We start from the raw sequence: 19518 nt of genomic DNA on the forward strand, positions 1-19518 counted from the left end.
TTCAAACTGCATCCTATCCTGAAACATGGCTAAGACGGGTTGCAGCTTGAAATATATGATGGCAGCCATTAAAATCACATTCCTAGAGAACCCTTATAAAGAACTTTATACCCTACTTAGTAAGGCACCTTAACAAGAGAACTTGAGTGAATTGGTGGAACCCGCCTGCACATGTTCAGTTTCCCTGCTGCCCCACTACAGGGGAAATGAAAGGGGTTGTCTCATCTTCATTATTGGATACAATTGCAAAGTGCTTGTAATCACGGCGTGGCAGCTGATCTAGCAGTGTCAGATGCTAACAAATTGTGATTGGAAGTGTCTGGGTGGGAGGGTGAAAACACACGACCCCAGAGAAGACACTGAAGAAATACTCAGTTGGGCTACAAACAAGAGATTTCACATACTGCACTGCAGAAGAAACAAGAATGAATATTTCTGTAATGGAGCGACACAGCACAAAATTAAAAATAGCGTCAGAATCAAAGGAGGTCAGAGATTCTGACAAGGTAATAAACTCCATTTTTTTAGCAAGCGACAGATCCCTCTCAACCATTTTAGTCTATATGTATTTTGCCATATACATTTTAATACAGTATTTTGCTGTCCAGGCAAGTGAAATTCATAATGTAAACCTAGCCTTAACATGGGGGATCACTCTAAACCTGCGGGAAGTGTAACAATAGCAATATAGCAGTGTGTAATATCCACTGTCAGGATTCCTCCTATTTCTCGGTACACGTGGTTGTCACCTGACGCTTCTCTCAGCGGAATCCTCAGTGCACTGTAATGATCAGATGGGTGACAGCCGTCGTTGTGACAGATCGCACTCATCCTCATGTTATTCTATGGGGCCGTGCACTTCTGAGGTTTTTTTTTCCTTGAACCTACCTGGTGCGAGGAAATAACACGCAGCACGCACAAGTTCCACCTGATTATGGGATGACACTCGGCCATTCATGTCTATGGGTCTGGGGAAAGCATCAGGTTGCACTCGGTCAGTCATGGCTATGGGTCCGGGGAAAGCATCAGGCTGCACTCGGCCAGTCATGTCTGGGGGAAGCATGAGGCTGCACTCGGCAAGTCATATCTATGGGTCCGGGAAAAGCATCGGGCTGCACTCGGCCAGTCATGTCTATGGGTCCGGGGGAAGCATCAGGCTGCACTCGGCAAGTCATGTGTATGGGTCCGGGGAAAGCATCAGGCTGCACTAAGCCAGTCATGTCTATGAGTCTGGGGGAAGCATGAGGCTGCACTCGGCCAGTCATGGCTATGGGTCCGGGGAAAGCATCAGGCTGCGCTCGGCCAGTCATGGCTATGGGTCCGGGGAAAGCATCAGGCTGCGCTCGGCCAGTCATGGCTATGGGTCCGGGGAAAGCATCAGGTTGCGCTCGGCCAGTCATGTGTATGGGTCCGGGGAAAGCATCAGGCTGCGCTCGGCCAGTCATAGCTATGGGTCCGGGGAAAGCATCAGGCTGCGCTCGGCCAGTCATGGCTATGGGTCCGGGGAAAGCATCAGGCTGCGCTCGGCCAGTCATGGCTATGGGTCCGGGGAAAGCATCAGGCTGCGCTCGGCCAGTCATGGCTATGGGTCCGGGGAAAGCATCAGGCTGCGCTCGGCCAGTCATGGCTATGGGTCCGGGGAAAGCATCAGGCTGCGCTCGGCCAGTCATGGCTATGGGTCCGGGGAAAGCATCAGGCTGCGCTCGGCCAGTCATGGCTATGGGTCCGGGGAAAGCATCAGGTTGCACTCGGCCAGTCATGTGTATGGGTCCGGGGAAAGCATCAGGCTGCACTCGGCCAGTCATGGCTATGGGTCCGGGGAAAGCATCAAGCTGCACTCGGCCAGTCATGTGTATGGGTCCGGGGAAAGCATCAGGTTGCACTCGGCCAGTCATGGCTATGGGTTCGGGGAAAGCATCAGGTTGCACTCGGCCAGTCATGGCTATGGGTCCGGGGAAAGCTCAGGCTGCACTCGGCCAGTCATGGCTATGGGTCCGGGGAAAGCATGAGGCTGCACTTGGATTGTCATGTCTATGGGTCCGGGGAAAGCATCAGGCTGCACTCGGCCAGTCATGGCTATGGGTCTGGGGAAAGCATCAGGCTGCACTCGGCCAGTCATGGCTATGGGTCCGGGGAAAGCATCAGGCTGCACTCGGCCAGTCATGGCTATGGGTCCGGGGAAAGCATCAGGCTGCACTCGGCCAGTCATGGCTATGGGTCCGGGGAAAGCATCCGGCTGCACTCGGCCAGTCATGTCTATGGGTCCGGGGAAAGCATCCGGCTGCACTCGGCCAGTCATGGCTATGGGTCCGGGGAAAGCATCCGGCTGCACTCGGCCAGTCATGGCTATGGGTCCGGGGAAAGCATCCGGCTGCACTCGGCCAGTCATGGCTATGGGTCCGGGGAAAGCATCCGGCTGCACTCGGCCAGTCATGGCTATGGGTCCGGGGAAAGCATCCGGCTGCACTCGGCCAGTCATGGCTATGGGTCCGGGGAAAGCAGCAGGCTGCACTCGGCCAGTCATGGCTATGGGTCCGGGGAAAGCAGCAGGCTGCACTCGGCCAGTCATGGCTATGGGTTCGGGGAAAGCATCAGGTTGCACTCGGCCAGTCATGGCTATGGGTCCGGGGAAAGCTCAGGCTGCACTCGGCCAGTCATGTCTATGGGTCCGGGGAAAGCATGAGGCTGCACTCGGCCAGTCATGGCTATGGGTCCGGGGAAAGCAGCAGGCTGCACTCGGCCAGTCATGGCTATGGGTTCGGGGAAAGCATCAGGTTGCACTCGGCCAGTCATGGCTATGGGTCCGGGGAAAGCTCAGGCTGCACTCGGCCAGTCATGTCTATGGGTCCGGGGAAAGCATCAGGCTGCACTCGGCCAGTCATGGCTATGGGTCCGGGGAAAGCATCAGGCTGCGCTCGGCCAGTCATGGCTATGGGTCCAGGGAAAGCATCAGGCTGCGCTCGGCCAGTCATGGCTATGGATCCGGGGAAAGCATCAGGCTGCGCTCGGCCAGTCATGGCTATGGGTCCAGGGAAAGCATCAGGCTGCGCTCGGCCAGTCATGGCTATGGGTCCGGGGAAAGCATCAGGCTGCGCTCGGCCAGTCATGGCTATGGGTCCGGGGAAAGCATCAGGCTGCGCTCGGCCAGTCATGGCTATGGGTCCGGGGAAAGCATCAGGCTGCGCTCGGCCAGTCATGTGTATGGGTCCGGGGAAAGCATCAGGCTGCGCTCGGCCAGTCATGGCTATGGGTCCGGGGAAAGCATCAGGCTGCGCTCGGCCAGTCATGATTATGGGTCCGGGGAAAGCATCAGGCTGCGCTCGGCCAGTCATGGTTATGGGTCCGGGGAAAGCATCAGGCTGCGCTCGGCCAGTCATGGCTATGGGTCCGGGGAAAGCATCAGGCTGCGCTCGGCCAGTCATGGCTATGGGTCCAGGGAAAGCATCAGGTTGCACTCGGCCAGTCATGTGTATGGGTCCGGGGAAAGCATCAGGCTGCACTCGGCCAGTCATGGCTATGGGTCCGGGGAAAGCATCAGGCTGCACTCGGCCAGTCATGTGTATGGGTCCGGGGAAAGCATCAGGTTGCACTCGGCCAGTCATGGCTATGGGTTCGGGGAAAGCATCAGGTTGCACTCGGCCAGTCATGGCTATGGGTCCGGGGAAAGCTCAGGCTGCACTCGGCCAGTCATGTCTATGGGTCCGGGGAAAGCATCAGGCTGCACTTGGATTGTCATGTCTATGGGTCCGGGGAAAGCATCAGGCTGCACTCGGCCAGTCATGGCTATGGGTCCGGGGAAAGCATCAGGCTGCGCTCGGCCAGTCATGGCTATGGGTCCAGGGAAAGCATCAGGCTGCGCTCGGCCAGTCATGGCTATGGATCCGGGGAAAGCATCAGGCTGCGCTCGGCCAGTCATGGCTATGGGTCCAGGGAAAGCATCAGGCTGCGCTCGGCCAGTCATGGCTATGGGTCCGGGGAAAGCATCAGGCTGCACTCGGCCAGTCATGGCTATGGGTCCGGGGAAAGCATCAGGCTGCACTCGGCCAGTCATGGCTATGGGTCCGGGGAAAGCATCAGGCTGCGCTCGGCCAGTCATGTGTATGGGTCCGGGGAAAGCATCAGGCTGCACTCGGCCAGTCATGGCTATGGGTCCGGGGAAAGCATCAGGCTGCGCTCGGCCAGTCATGTGTATGGGTCCGGGGAAAGCATCAGGCTGCACTCGGCCAGTCATGGCTATGGGTCCGGGGAAAGCATCAGGCTGCACTCGGCCAGTCATGTGTATGGGTCCGGGGAAAGCATCAGGTTGCACTCGGCCAGTCATGGCTATGGGTTCGGGGAAAGCATCAGGTTGCACTCGGCCAGTCATGGCTATGGGTCCGGGGAAAGCTCAGGCTGCACTCGGCCAGTCATGTCTATGGGTCCGGGGAAAGCATCAGGCTGCACTTGGATTGTCATGTCTATGGGTCCGGGGAAAGCATCAGGCTGCACTCGGCCAGTCATGGCTATGGGTCCGGGGAAAGCATCAGGCTGCGCTCGGCCAGTCATGGCTATGGGTCCAGGGAAAGCATCAGGCTGCGCTCGGCCAGTCATGGCTATGGATCCGGGGAAAGCATCAGGCTGCGCTCGGCCAGTCATGGCTATGGGTCCAGGGAAAGCATCAGGCTGCGCTCGGCCAGTCATGGCTATGGGTCCGGGGAAAGCATCAGGCTGCACTCGGCCAGTCATGGCTATGGGTCCGGGGAAAGCATCAGGCTGCACTCGGCCAGTCATGGCTATGGGTCCGGGGAAAGCATCAGGCTGCGCTCGGCCAGTCATGTGTATGGGTCCGGGGAAAGCATCAGGCTGCACTCGGCCAGTCATGGCTATGGGTCCGGGGAAAGCATCAGGCTGCGCTCGGCCAGTCATGTGTATGGGTCCGGGGAAAGCATCAGGCTGCACTCGGCCAGTCATGGCTATGGGTCCGGGGAAAGCATCCGGCTGCGCTCGGCCAGTCATGGCTATGGGTCCGGGGAAAGCATCAGGCTGCACTCGGCCAGTCATGGCTATGGGTCCTGGGAAAGCATCAGGCTGCGCTCGGCCAGTCATGTGTATGGGTCCGGGGAAAGCATCAGGCTGCGCTCGGCCAGTCATGGCTATGGGTCCGGGGAAAGCATCAGGCTGCGCTCGGCCAGTCATGGCTATGGGTCCGGGGAAAGCATCAGGCTGCGCTCGGCCAGTCATGGCTATGGGTCCGGGGAAAGCATCAGGCTGCGCTCGGCCAGTCATGGCTATGGGTCCGGGGAAAGCATCAGGCTGCACTCGGCCAGTCATGGCTATGGGTCCGGGGAAAGCATCAGGCTGCACTCGGCCAGTCATGGCTATGGGTCCGGGGAAAGCATCAGGCTGCACTCGGCCAGTCATGGCTATGGGTCCGGGGAAAGCATCAGGCTGCGCTCGGCCAGTCATGTGTATGGGTCCAGGGAAAGCATCAGGTTGCACTCGGCCAGTCATGTGTATGGGTCCGGGGAAAGCATCAGGCTGCACTCGGCCAGTCATGGCTATGGGTCCGGGGAAAGCATCAGGCTGCACTCGGCCAGTCATGTGTATGGGTCCGGGGAAAGCATCAGGTTGCACTCGGCCAGTCATGGCTATGGGTTCGGGGAAAGCATCAGGTTGCACTCGGCCAGTCATGGCTATGGGTCCGGGGAAAGCTCAGGCTGCACTCGGCCAGTCATGTCTATGGGTCCGGGGAAAGCATCAGGCTGCACTTGGATTGTCATGTCTATGGGTCCGGGGAAAGCATCAGGCTGCACTCGGCCAGTCATGGCTATGGGTCCGGGGAAAGCATCAGGCTGCGCTCGGCCAGTCATGGCTATGGGTCCAGGGAAAGCATCAGGCTGCGCTCGGCCAGTCATGGCTATGGATCCGGGGAAAGCATCAGGCTGCGCTCGGCCAGTCATGGCTATGGGTCCAGGGAAAGCATCAGGCTGCACTCGGCCAGTCATGGCTATGGGTCCGGGGAAAGCATCAGGCTGCGCTCGGCCAGTCATGTGTATGGGTCCGGGGAAAGCATCAGGCTGCGCTCGGCCAGTCATGTGTATGGGTCCGGGGAAAGCATCAGGCTGCACTCGGCCAGTCATGGCTATGGGTCCGGGGAAAGCATCAGGCTGCGCTCGGCCAGTCATGTGTATGGGTCCGGGGAAAGCATCCGGCTGCGCTCGGCCAGTCATGGCTTTGGGTCCGGTGAAAGCATCCGGCTGCGCTCGGCCAGTCATGGCTATGGGTCCGGGGAAAGCATCAGGCTGCACTCGGCCAGTCATGGCTATGGGTCCTGGGAAAGCATCAGGCTGCGCTCGGCCAGTCATGTGTATGGGTCCGGGGAAAGCATCAGGCTGCGCTCGGCCAGTCATGGCTATGGGTCCGGGGAAAGCATCAGGCTGCAATCGGCCAGTCATGGCTATGGGTCCGGGGAAAGCATCAGGCTGCGCTCGGCCAGTCATGTGTATGGGTCCGGGGAAAGCATCAGGCTGCGCTCGGCCAGTCATGGCTATGGGTCCGGGGAAAGCATCAGGCTGCGCTCGGCCAGTCATGGCTATGGGTCCGGGGAAAGCATCAGGCTGCGCTCGGCCAGTCATGTGTATGGGTCCGGGGAAAGCATCAGGCTGCGCTCGGCCAGTCATGGCTATGGGTCCGGGGAAAGCATCAGGCTGCACTCGGCCAGTCATGGCTATGGGTCTGGGGAAAGCATCAGGCTGCACTCGGCCAGTCATGGCTATGGGTCCGGGGAAAGCATCAGGCTGCACTCGGCCAGTCATGGCTATGGGTCCGGGGAAAGCATCAGGCTGCACTCGGCCAGTCATGGCTATGGGTCCGGGGAAAGCATCAGGCTGCGCTCGGCCAGTCATGTGTATGGGTCCGGGGAAAGCATCAGGCTGCGCTCGGCCAGTCATGTGTATGGGTCCGGGGAAAGCATCAGGCTGCGCTCGGCCAGTCATGGCTATGGGTCCGGGGAAAGCATCAGGCTGCGCTCGGCCAGTCATGGCTATGGGTCCGGGGAAAGCATCAGGCTGCGCTCGGCCAGTCATGTGTATGGGTCCGGGGAAAGCATCAGGCTGCACTCGGCCAGTCATGGCTATGGGTCCGGGGAAAGCATCAGGCTGCACTCGGCCAGTCATGGCTATGGGTCCGGGGAAAGCATCAGGCTGCACTCGGCCAGTCATGTGTATGGGTCCGGGGAAAGCATCAGGCTGCACTCGGCCAGTCATGGCTATGGGTCCGGGGAAAGCATCAGGCTGCACTCGGCCAGTCATGGCTATGGGTCCGGGGAAAGCATCAGGCTGCACTCGGTGACATGGTGCGGTCTGCTATCCACAGACTGACAGAATGGAGGGTTTGAGTCTCCACATTCCGGAACATCGTGCTCAGCACCATCCACCCGAGTCTCTCGGTTTAGAGAGTATCGCCGGTGTGCCCCCGCCTGACCGCGTATTACCGGCCCCCAAGGCCTCAGTGACTGAGCACCTAACGCCACATCTCAGCACACGGTGACCCCGACTGTCTTCCTGACCTTTCCAGACACTATAAGGTGTGAACAGGGCTGTATTCTGCCCTCACGCCCAACACAATGGCTCCCTACCAACCACAGCCGGCCACTAAGGAGAGCTCTGGCATGCCCTTACCGTGCAAGGAAGAAAGATGATAAATCCTACTGGCCGAAAGGACCTTTGGTGATGTCACTACCATGTGATCAGTCACGTGGGAGGGCGGGGTCAGCCTTAAAGCTGTACTGCTGAGGGAAGGTCTCTGCGCGAGCGCTGTGTGATGTATCAGTGCATAAGGCTGAGTTCACACCAGAGTCTAAAAACAGCACGGTTCTGTTCAGTATGTGACTAATCAGATGTAATCGGGCGCCCGGTTATATTCATGTAAAGACTGCGCCTTACTTTATGAGTGTGAGTCATAACGCAGCGCCACCTGCAGGGTGCAGACTAGAGCGCAGAGATTAGGAGGCGGGGCTACTGTAGTTGAGTTTATTAAATTAAAGGGACCTGGCATGGGAAAATGCTCTCTGGTCTGCAGGCGGCAGGTTATAGAGCCGAAGCAGCTGATCACGTTGATAAACACAGTTGTGGGAAAGTTTCAGTATGACTTGTATTTTATCTATTGGAATTCCTGGTGTCTGCCTACGTGAGTCCAGTGGGCGGTCCTATCAGTGATTGACAGTCCAGTAGTACCGCCCACTGCACTCAGCCGCAGTCCAGGTCTACAACGGAGTAGGGGAGAGGACGCGCGGGTTTTCCGGTGATATCATATGGCTGAGTTCACACGTGGCTTTTTTTCGCGTTTCAGCGGCGGTTTTAGCAGTGCGATTTTGACGCGAAAAATAAGCATTCCTATGGGATTCCGCAATGCTGTGCTAATGCTGCGGTTTTTAGCGCGGCGGAATTGCTTCACGGTAAAAAGCGCAGCATGCTCATTATTTTGCGGAATCGCGGCGATCCCGCACCCATAGGAATGCATTGTTCTGCTTACTTCCCGCATGTGGCTGTGCACACCATGCGAAAAGTAAGCAGAACATTTGCGGATGGTACCCACGGTCCGGAGGAGAGGAGACTGTCCCGCGCAGCATTCCCGCCTCTCTCCACGCTCCGGTCCCAGTAATCCTTTGCGAGCAATGACGCCCGTTCTCGCGGGATCGCGAAATCTCGCGGTTATTCGCACGACGTCATCGCGAATGACCGCGATCCCGCGAGTACGGACGTCATCATGGTAATTGTCGCAAAGGATTACTGGGATCGGGGAGCGTGGAGAGAGGCGGGAAGACTGCGCGGGACATCGGAAGGTGAGAATAACAATATTATTTTTTTTTATTATTAGTATTTACATCCTATCTTTTACTATTGATGCCACATAGGCGGCCTCAATAGTAAAAAGTTGGTCAAACACTATGTTTGACGAGTGTGACCAACCTGTCAATCAGTTCTCCAAGCGATGCTACAGATCGCTTGGAAAACGCTAGCAATTCTGCAAGCTAATTACGCTTGCAAAATGCCAGTTTTTCCGCGGGAAAATCGCTGGAATTTAAAATGCGATTTTCCCGCGGAATGGAATTCCGGAATTCTCGCGGTAATTTCCGCGAGTGTTCCGCTACGTGTGAACCCGGCCTTAGGGAAAACCTTATACCGGGATTTGTATCATCATTTTAAACAAAAATGAAGTATTAAAAGTGTTTCCAATGTCAGAATCCCCTGTCCCCCTGCTCCAGCTGCTACAGCGTAATAAAAACGAACCCCTGCGGTTTACTCATTCTCGCCAGCGCTGACACAGTCTCCACTGCAGAGCCGAGGGTCTTTACTGGCTGCAGCGCTGCAGCCAATCAGTGATTTCAGCAGCTCTGCCAGAGGAGACGGCACAAGCTGTTCGGAGTCGCTGATCTCACTAGTATGACAGTGGGGGGAACTGCATAAAACTCTGGAGAAATTGCAGTTGTTCTTTTTGCTTCTGCAGGAACAGTCAGTAATCAGTAAGGTACATGTACCCAGATCTGGCCCCATAACAAATGCAGCATACGGACGTTTTACCCCCAAAAACACTGATGGAATTGGGTTCGGTTTTTCTCCGCTGTTCAATATATTATATGGTAAAACAACTTATGGTGTCCTTCAAAACTACAACTCATTGCAAAGAAAGTCACGTCTCTCATGCGGCTAAGAACAGTAGAGGAAAAAATGGAAGCCAAAAATGACCGTTTTCGGTGGCTGGAAGGAGTAAGCCCAGAGCTGTCTCCTTTCTGGTATTATAGAGGCGTCACACTTAGGGGCAGGACTGTGGGATGTCAGCAGTGCACCATGCTGTACTGTAGGAGCTGACTGCCTCCCTGCTTCCAGCCATACAAACAAGACATGAAGGCCGTGGGGATTCTCGTGCTTGCTGCATTGCTGCTGCTGCCTGTCCTTGGTAAGTGCTGCCTGTGTAGCCGGCAATGTGAGCTGCACCTCCGTAATCGTCACCCTACTTGTGCACCAGTTACGGCTCGTTTTTCCCCCAACTCTCTTTCCTATAACTGGTCTGCGCTCCCTCCCCCACCGCTCCGGCTCTAAGCCTCTCCTGCAGAGTACATGTTCACGAACATGCAGGGCTGCCACTGGGAATTTCATATCCCCACACTGACAACATTTTTGGGGTCCTCTTGAGACTCTACCCAGGCTCCCCCCCAGCCCCACCTCCACCGCCCTCTCTTGGAAAAACTCCACTTCTGCACCACATCCTCACTACTCACACATTTACAGCTCCCATCACCACATACATAGCCAGCAGCTTTTCTTTTGGCCAAAACATTTTTAATACACCACCATGACAAGGTAGACTCCTTTGGCCGGGCCCTACTCTACTGTAACTTACTAAACTTTTGTTAAAATATCCAATACAATTTAGGTATATTTTTCTTTAATTTTCAATTTTTAAAATGACCAATAATATCAAAAAGAAGGAACAAATACCGCCACACCATGCCTAGGACCACATATTACCACCACATAGTGACAGAATACTACAATACTGACCATTAATTAAAAAAAACAATACTAATATCACCATAAGTGCCATTATACATAGTAGATCTGTACTTGGTATGCAGTGTCCGTGTACAGATAATACAGTGATCACCGGTGACATTATACACAGGAGCTCTGTATATAGTGTATAGTGTACAGATAATACAATGATCACCAGTGACATTATACACAGGAGCTCTGTATATCGTGTCAGTGTACAGGTAATACAGTGATCACCAGTGACATTATACACAGGAGCTCTGTATATAGTGTCAGTGTACAGGTAATACAGTGATCACCAGTGACATTATACACAAGGCTCTGTATATCGTGTCAGTGTACAGGTAATACAGTGATCACCAGTGACATTATACACAGGAGCTCTGTATATCGTGTCAGTGTACAGGTAATACAGTGATCACCAGTGACATTATACACAAGGCTCTGTATATCGTGTCAGTGTACAGGTAATACAGTGATCACCAGTGACATTATACACAGGATCTCTGTATATAGTGTCAGTGTACAGGTAATACAGTGATCACCAGTGACATTATACACAGGAGCTCTGTATATCGTGTCAGTGTACAGGTAATACAGTGATCACCAGTGACATTATACACAAGGCTCTGTATATCGTGTCAGTGTACAGGTAATACAGTGATCACCAGTGACATTATACAAAGGAGCTCTGTATATAATGTCAGAGTACAGGTAACACAGTGATCACCAGTGACACTATACACAGGAGCTCTGTATATAGTGTCAGTGTACAAGTAATATAGTGATCACCAGTGACATTACACACAGGAGCTCTGTATACAGTTTCAGTGCACAGGTAATACAGTGATCACCAGTGGCATTATACATAGGAGCTCTGCATATAGTGTCCATGTACAGGTAATACAGGGATCACCAGTGATATGCATAGAAGCTCTGTATTTAGTGTCAGTGTACAAGTAATATAGTGATCACCAGTGACATTACACACAGGAGCTCTGTTTATAGTGTCAGTGTACAGGTAATGTATTATTGTTATTGGGCGGCACGGTGGCTCAGTGGTTAGCACTACAGCCTTGCAGCGCTGGGGTCCTGGGTTCGAATCCCACCAAGGACAACATCTACAAGGAGTTTGTATGTTGTGCGTGGGTTTCCTCCGGGTACTCCGGTTTCCTCCCACATTCTAAAAGACATACTGATAGGGAATTTAGATTGTGAGCCCCATCGGGAACAGTGATGATAATGTGTGCAAACTGTTAAAGCGCTGCGGAATATGTTAGCACTATATAAAAATAAAAGATTATTATTATTATGCATTTATATAGCGCCAGTGTACAGGTAATACAGCGATCGCCATTGATATTTTCCACAGGACTAATGTATATAGTATAAAGTGTATATAGTGTCAGTGTACAGGTAATACAGGGATCACCAGTGACATTATACACAGGAGCTCTGTATATAGTGTCTGTGATGTCTCGGGTGACTGGATACTCTGCCTCCAGCAGGGCGAATTTCTATGCCTCCCGTGACCCTGGATACACCGCCTCCAGCAGGGTGAATTTAAACAATGAAACGTGCAGCCAGATACACCGCCTCCAGCAGGCGAATTTCAATAGTTACACGTGTATCTGGATACACCGCCTCCAGCAGGGCGAATTTACATAGATAAGGGAAACACCAGGGAAACCGATACAATGAAGGGCCCTGCAATAGGGAACGGGGACATGGAGACCTCCTGCACTCCCCTGAGTCAGTGTCTCTACACGCCTGATGGTCCCTAGGCAGGTTCCGCACCTGGCGACGAGCAGGATACCTAAAAACCCTAGCTGCCCTGCACCTATCCCTTTCTAATGAATTGGACGGTGCAGAAACTAATCCCACCACTGCACTAAAACACACATAAGGAAAGTTACAAACAGGGAAAAACCACTTAGCTTAGCTCTATTACTATTGCTTCCAGCAACAGAGTCCAACACCTGAGTGCAGCTTTTCCTCCTGAACAGCTGCTACTTCACCAAAGCTTTGTCAGAGCTGCAACTCCTCACTGTTGCTCCTTCCACACCAGGACTCTGACTGAGCTGCAAGGAACTCTTCCCCAGCTCCTTCCTCCACCAAGGATGGTTGCAAATGACCAATATCACCAATAGTGAGTGAGACCACCTGACTCTCCTCTATAGGCAAGAGCCAGAGCAATCACACCTGCTAGTGATTCCCGTGTAATAATACTAGCTACCACCGGGGGCAAAACTAGAACTAAAGACACCACTGTGTAATGACCCTACTGGCCACTGGGGGCAAACCTAACTTTAAGCAAACAGCTTAAAGGAAAAAAAAAGTTACATGTGCTTTTATCTGTCACAATCCATCATGGATCGTGACAGTGTCAGTGTACAGGTAATACAGGGATCACCAGTGATATACATAGAAGCTCTGTATATAGTGTCAGTGTACAAGTAATATAGTGATCACCAGTGACATTACACACAGGAGCTCTGTTTATAGTGTCAGTGTACAGGTAATACAGCGATCACCATTGACATTATGCACAGGACTACTGTATATAGTGTACAGTGTATAGTGTCAGTGTACAGGTAATACAGCGATCACCGGTGACATTATACACAGGAGCTTTGTATATAGTGTCAGTGTACAGGTAATACAGGGATCACCACTGCCAGTGACATGATACACAGGAGCTCTGTATATAGTGTCAGTGTACAGATAATATAGTGATCACTGGTGACATTATACACAGGAGCGCTGTACATAGTATACAGTGTATAGTGTCAGTGTACAGGTAACACACTGACTCACCAGTGATGTCTCTAGTTGAAGTCCTTCATCTTCACTTTTCTTCATCCAGTTCAGACCGCCATCACTTCTTCCTGCCAGGAATTGTCTCTGCAGAAAATAACACAGTAATCTAGAGCACATTCCCCAATTTTTCCCTAACTTATATACTATGCCAAATGAAGAAAAAAGCAACCGTGTCGCCCTGCGCAGTAACAGGACCTCTGCTCCCCCACACTGAAAACAATATCCTCAAAAATAATATCCTTTAGTTAGCCCCTACAGTAATAATATCCCACATTCTGGACCCCACGTGTCCTCCCATTCTGGCTTATGTCTCTCCATACTTCCCCCATGTTTCTCCATATTGCCCCCATAGTCATCAATAATAGTATAATGTACCCCATGGTCATATATAGAAGTAAAATGCAACCCCATAGTAGTATAATGTACCCCTTAGTCATACATAGTATAATGCACCCCCATAGTGGTATAATGCAGCCCCATAGTGGTATAATGCACCCAGTAGTGCAGCAGTGTTGGTGCAGTGCGACAGATAAGCAGGGACCACAGGAAACTTCAAAGCAAAGTGTCTTTAATGTCCAAAATAAACTTCTTTTTTTTTTTCCAAATTCGTTTATTTAACCTCAAAACAAAATGTACAACATACGTATTTGCATATGGTAGTAAGCATTATGCAAAACATACACACTTCCATATATTGTTGAATACAAAACAAAATGTGCACTCTTATTTATATGCAAGGTGATACATAGCCTACTAAATATATGCAATGGACAATAGGCTGTATACTATGAAATATTTATGTCAGGTAAATCATACAAGCCCTTATATTGTTACACAGATAATAAAACCTATTTTAAGTTCCTAAACTACAACTCCAGGTACAGCAACTACTATTTCACAGCCGAATACCTCACATTATATTATCTCCTATGCGATGCCCCCACTTTGTAGAGTAAAGGGCATGTCACACTAAGCGATATCGCTAGCAATATCGCTATAACTTGTGACGTTACAGTGATATTGCTAGCAACATCGCTGTGTCTGATACTTACCTACAACCCGCTCCCCCGCTGGTTATCGCTGATCGCGCGAGAACGTTCAGGACTGTTTCTCGTCGTCAGCTTCCTGCTGGGCTTCCTGTGGAGAGACGAGCGACGTGTGGAGCCGGGCGGGAGGACGCAGGATCGCCTAGTGTGACAGGTAAGTAGCGACCCCCGTCCCCAACGATGTCGCTGGTGAGATCTACCTGTGTGGCAGCTCACTAGTGACCACCCAGCGATCCTGACCGCGTCATATCGCTGGTCGGGATCGCTGGTACATCGCTAAGTGTGACAGTACCTTAAGATGAGAGGAGTTCTACCTCTCCCAAATCTTTTCAAATTTACCCGGGCATCCCCTATTCTGATACAATGTGCGTCCATATGGGATAACCGAGTTCACCAGGTCAATCCAGGTTCTGAGAGATATGAGCCTCCCATCCACCGCAGCGCCAGTACCTTCCGTGCCATAAATGGCGTCTCTCGCAGAAAGATCCCAACATAGTGACCCCAAGTCTCCTCATCCCATACCCCAAACAGACCAGTGGTTCAAGGGGAGCAGGAGCTTGTACCAGAGATGTCAATAATGACATCACCTCTTTCCAGTATTGTAGGATAATAGGACACTGCCATATCATGTGGATAAAATCTGCATCTAATGAGTGGCATCGCAAACATTCTGATGATTGAAATCGACTCATCCTAAAGAGTCGTGTCAGAGTCAAATACGATTGGTTTATTATATATACAGTGGGGCAAAAAAGTATTTAGTCAGTCAGCAATAGTGCAAGTTCCACCACTTAAAAAGATGAGAGGCGTCTGTAATTTACATCATAGGTAGACCTCAACTATGGGAGACAAACTGAGAAAAAAAAATCCAGAAAATCACATTGTCTGTTTTTGTTTCATTTTATTTGCATATTATGGTGGAAAATAAGTATTTGGTCAGAAACAAAATTTCATCTCAATACTTTGTGATATATCCTTTGTTGGCAATGACAGAGGTCAAACGTTTTCTGTAAGTCTTCACAAGGTTGCCACACACTGTTGTTGGTATGTTGGCCCATTCCTCCATGCAGATCTCCTCTAGAGCAGTGATGTTTTTGGCTTTTCACTTGGCAACACGGACTTTCAACTCCCTCCAAAGGTTTTTTATAGGGTTGAGATCTGGAGACTGGCTAGGCCACTCCAGGACCTTGAAATGCTTCTTACGAAGCCACTCCTTCGTTGCCCTGGCGGTGTGCTTTGGATCATTGTCATGTTGAAAGACCCAGCCACGTTTCATCATCAATGACCTTGCTGATGGAAGGAGGGTTGCACTCAAAATCTCACGATACATGGCCCCATTCATTCTTTCATGTACCCGGATCAGTCGTCCTGGCCCCTTTGCAGAGAAACAGCCCCAATGCATGATGTTTCCACCAGCATGCTTTACAGTAGGTATGGTGTTTGATGGATGCAACTCAGTATTTTTTTTCCTCCAAACACGACAAGTTGTGTTTCTACCAAACAGTTCCAGTTTGGTTTCATCAGACCATAGGACATTCTCCCAAAACTCCTCTGGATCATCCAAATGCTCTCTAGCAAACTTCAGACGGGCCCAGACATGTACAGGCTTAAGCAGTGGGACACGTCTGGCACTGCAGGATCTGAGTCCATGGTGGCGTAGTGTGTTACTTATGGTAGGCCTTGTTACATTGGTCCCAGCTCTCTGCAGTTCATTCACTAGGTCCCCCCGTGTGGTTCAGGGATTTTTGCTCACCGTTCTTGTGATCATTATGACCCCACGGGGTGGGATTTTGCGTGGAGCACCAGATCGAGGGAGATTATCAGTGGTCTTGTATGTCTTCCATTTTCTAATTATTGCTCCCACAGTTGATTTCTTCACTCCAAGCTGGTTGGCTATTGCAGATTCAGTCTTCCCAGCCTGGTGCAGGGCTACAATTTTGTTTCTGGTGTCCTTTGACAGCTCTTTGGTCTTCACCATAGTGGAGTTTGGAGTCAGACTGTTTGAGGGTGTGCACAGGTGTCTTTTTATACTGATAACAAGTTTAAACAGATGCCATTACTACAGGTAATGAGTGGAGGAAAGAGGAGACTCTTAAAGAAGAAGTTACAGGTCTGTGAGAGCCAGAAATCTTGATTGCTTGTTTCTGACCAAATACTTATTTTCCACCATAATATGCAAATAAAATGAAACAAAAACAGACAATGTGATTTTCTGGATTTTTTTTTCTCAGTTTGTCTCCCATAGTTGAGGTCTACCTATGATGTAAATTACAGACGCCTCTCATCTTTTTAAGTGGTGGAACTTGCACTATTGCTGACTGACTAAATACTTTTTTGCCCCACTGTAACTGTATCATTCTATTATTAATAGACTGAGACACCCCGATTGGAGACTCCAGAATCTCTTCCCACTCCTCTCCCTGCAAATTGGGGATGAGCCTTTCCCACTGCCCTTAACCCCTTCACTACCAAGGGTGGTTTGCACGTTAACTCCCGGGCCAATTTTTACAATTCTGACCACTGTACCTTTATGAGGTCATAACTCTGGAACTCTTTCATGGATCCTGGTGATTCTGACGTTTTCTCGTGACATATTGTACTTCATGGTAGTGGTAAAATTGCATTCAAATAACTTGCGTTTATTTGTGAAAAAAACGGAAATTTGTCGAAAATTTTGAAAATTTCGCAATTTTCCAACTTTGAATTTTTATGCCCTTAAATCACAGCGATACGGCACACAAAAAACTTAATACATAACATTTCCCACATGTTTACTTTACATCAGCACAATTTTGGAACCAAAATTTTTTTTTGTTAGGAAGTTATAAGGGTTAAGAATTGACCAGCGATTTCTCATTTTTGCAACACCATTTTATTTTTAGGGACCACTTCACATTTGAAGCCACTTTGAGGGGTCTATATGATAGAAAATACCCAAAAGTGACACCATTCTAAAAACTGCACCCCTTAAGGTGCTTAAAACCACATTCAAGAAGTTTATTAACCCTTTAGGTGCGTCACAGGAATTTTTTGAATATTAAAAAAAAAATGAAAATTTAACTTTTTTTCACAAAAAAATACTTCAGGTTCAATTTTCTTTATTTTACCAAGGGTAACAGGAGAAATTGGACAGCAAAAGTTATTGTGCAATTTGTCCTGAGTACGCTGATACCTGATATGTGGGGGGGAACCACTGTTTCGGCGCATGGCAGACCTCAGTAGGGAAGGAGCGCTGTTTGACTTTTTCAATGCAAAATTGGCTGGAATTCAGATCGGACGCCATGTCGCGTTTGGAGAGCCCCTGATGTACCTAAACAGTGGAAACCCCCCAAGTGACCCCATTTTGGAAACTAGACCCCCCAAGGAACTTATCTAGATATGTGGTGAGAACTTTGAACCCACAAGGGCTTCACAGAAGTGTATAACGTACAGCGGTACAATTAAAAAATCATATTTTTTCCACAAAAATGATCTTTTCACCCCCAATTTTTATTTTTCAAAGGGTAACAGGACCCTAAAAGTTATTGTGCAATTTGTCCTGAGTACGCTGATACCCCATATGTGGGTGTAAATGACTATTTGGGCACATAGCAGAGCTCGGAAGGGAAGCAGCGCCATTTGACGTTTTTGGCTAGAATTGAGATCGGACACCATGTCGCGATTGGAAAACCCCTGATGTACCAAAACAGTGGAAACCCCCCACAAATGACACCATTTTGGAATCTAGACCCCCCAAGGAACTTATCTAGATGTGTGGTGAGAACTTTGAACCCCGAAGGGCTTCACAGAAGTTTATAACGTACAGCAGTACAATTAAAAAATCATATTTTTTCCACAAAAATGATCTTTTCACCCTCAATTCTTATTTTTCCAAAAGTAACAGGACCCTAAAAGATATTGTGCAATTTATCCGGAGTACGCTGATACCCCACATGTGGGTGTAAACCACTATTTGGGCGCATGGCAGAGCTCGGAAGGGAAGCAGCGCTATTTGACGTTTTTGGCTGGAATTGAGATCGGACACCATGTCGCGTTAGGAAAGCCCCTGATGTACCAAAACAGTAGAAACCCCCCACAAATGACACCATTTTGGAAACTAGACCCCCCCAAGGAACTTATCTAGATGTGTGGTGAGCACTTTGAACCCCCCAGTGCTTCACTGAAGTTTATAACGTCCGGGCGTGAAAATAAAAAAATCGTATTTTTTCCACAAACATGATCTTTTAGTCCCCATTTTTTTATTTTCCCAAGGGTAACAGGAGAAATTGGACCACAAAAGTTGTTGTCCAATTTGTCCTGAGTACGCTGATACCTCATATGTGGGAGAAAACTACTGTATGGGCACACGTCGGGGCTCGGAAGGGAAGTAGTGACGTTTTGGAATGCAGACTTTGATGGATTGGTCTGCGGGTGTCATGTGCGTTTGGAGAGCCCCTGATGTACCTAAACAGTGGAAACCCCCCACAAGTGACCCCATTTTGGAAACTAGACCCCCCACGGAGCTTATCTAGATGTGTGGAGAGCACTTTGAACCCCCAAGTGCTTCACAGAAGTTTATAACGCCTGGGCGTGAAAATAAAAAAAACATTTTTTTCCGCAAAATTATATTTTTGCCCCCAATTTTTTATTTTCCTAAGGGTAACAGGAGAAATTGGACCCCAAAAGTTGTTTTGTAATTTGTCCTGAGTAGGCTGATACCCTACATGTGGGGGTAAAACACTCTTTGGGCACATGGCAGAGCTTGGAAGGGAAGGAGCACCATTTGACTTTTTCAACGCAGAATTGGCTGGAATTGAGATCAGACGCCATGTTGCCTTTGGAGAGCACCTGATGTGCCCAAACAGTGGAAACCCCCAATTATAACTCCAACGCTAACCTCAACACACCCCTAACCCTAATCTGAGCCCTAGCCCTAACCCTAGCCCTAACCCTAGCACTAACCCTAGCCCTAACCCTAGCCCTAACCCTAGCCCTAACCCTAACTCTAGCCCTAACCCTAACCCTACCCTGAAAATGGAAATAAATACATTTTCTTTTAGTTTTATTATTTTTCCCTTACTAAGGGGGTGATAACGGGGGGTTTGATTTACGATTTATGGCGGTTTTTATGTTTGGCGGCT

At 50.2% G+C, this 19518-nt stretch overlaps 2 protein-coding genes across 6 annotated transcripts in view; one reads left to right on the top strand and one right to left on the bottom strand.

The window, feature by feature from the left end:
• Positions 1–7796, bottom strand: part of NDUFAF1 (NADH:ubiquinone oxidoreductase complex assembly factor 1) — a 30979-nt gene extending 23183 nt beyond the window's left edge. Inside the window, exon 1 of one of the 4 annotated variants that reach the window (XM_073566751.1) lies at positions 7659–7796. The gene's annotated coding sequence lies outside the window, so the exon portion shown is untranslated. Of the gene's footprint in view, positions 1–7546; positions 7566–7615; positions 7634–7658 lie in introns of those variants that run through there. The other 3 variants (XM_073566756.1, XM_073566755.1, XM_073566754.1) reach the window with 3 other exon arrangements.
• Positions 7797–9809: 2013 nt separating this feature from the next.
• LOC141082812 (uncharacterized) overlaps positions 9810–19518 on the top strand; it is a 125004-nt gene continuing 115295 nt past the window's right edge. For both annotated transcript variants that reach the window (XM_073566759.1, XM_073566763.1), the window contains exon 1: positions 9810–9936. In XM_073566759.1, coding sequence (XP_073422860.1) covers positions 9882–9936 — 55 coding nt within the window. In that variant the 5' untranslated portion in view covers positions 9810–9881. The remainder of the gene's footprint in view (positions 9937–19518) is intronic.

This window comes from Dendrobates tinctorius, unplaced genomic scaffold (assembly GCF_039654945.1).
Source record: "Dendrobates tinctorius isolate UK_male_01 unplaced genomic scaffold, ASM3965494v1 ptg000019l, whole genome shotgun sequence".
Classification (NCBI taxonomy): Eukaryota; Metazoa; Chordata; class Amphibia; order Anura; family Dendrobatidae; genus Dendrobates; species Dendrobates tinctorius.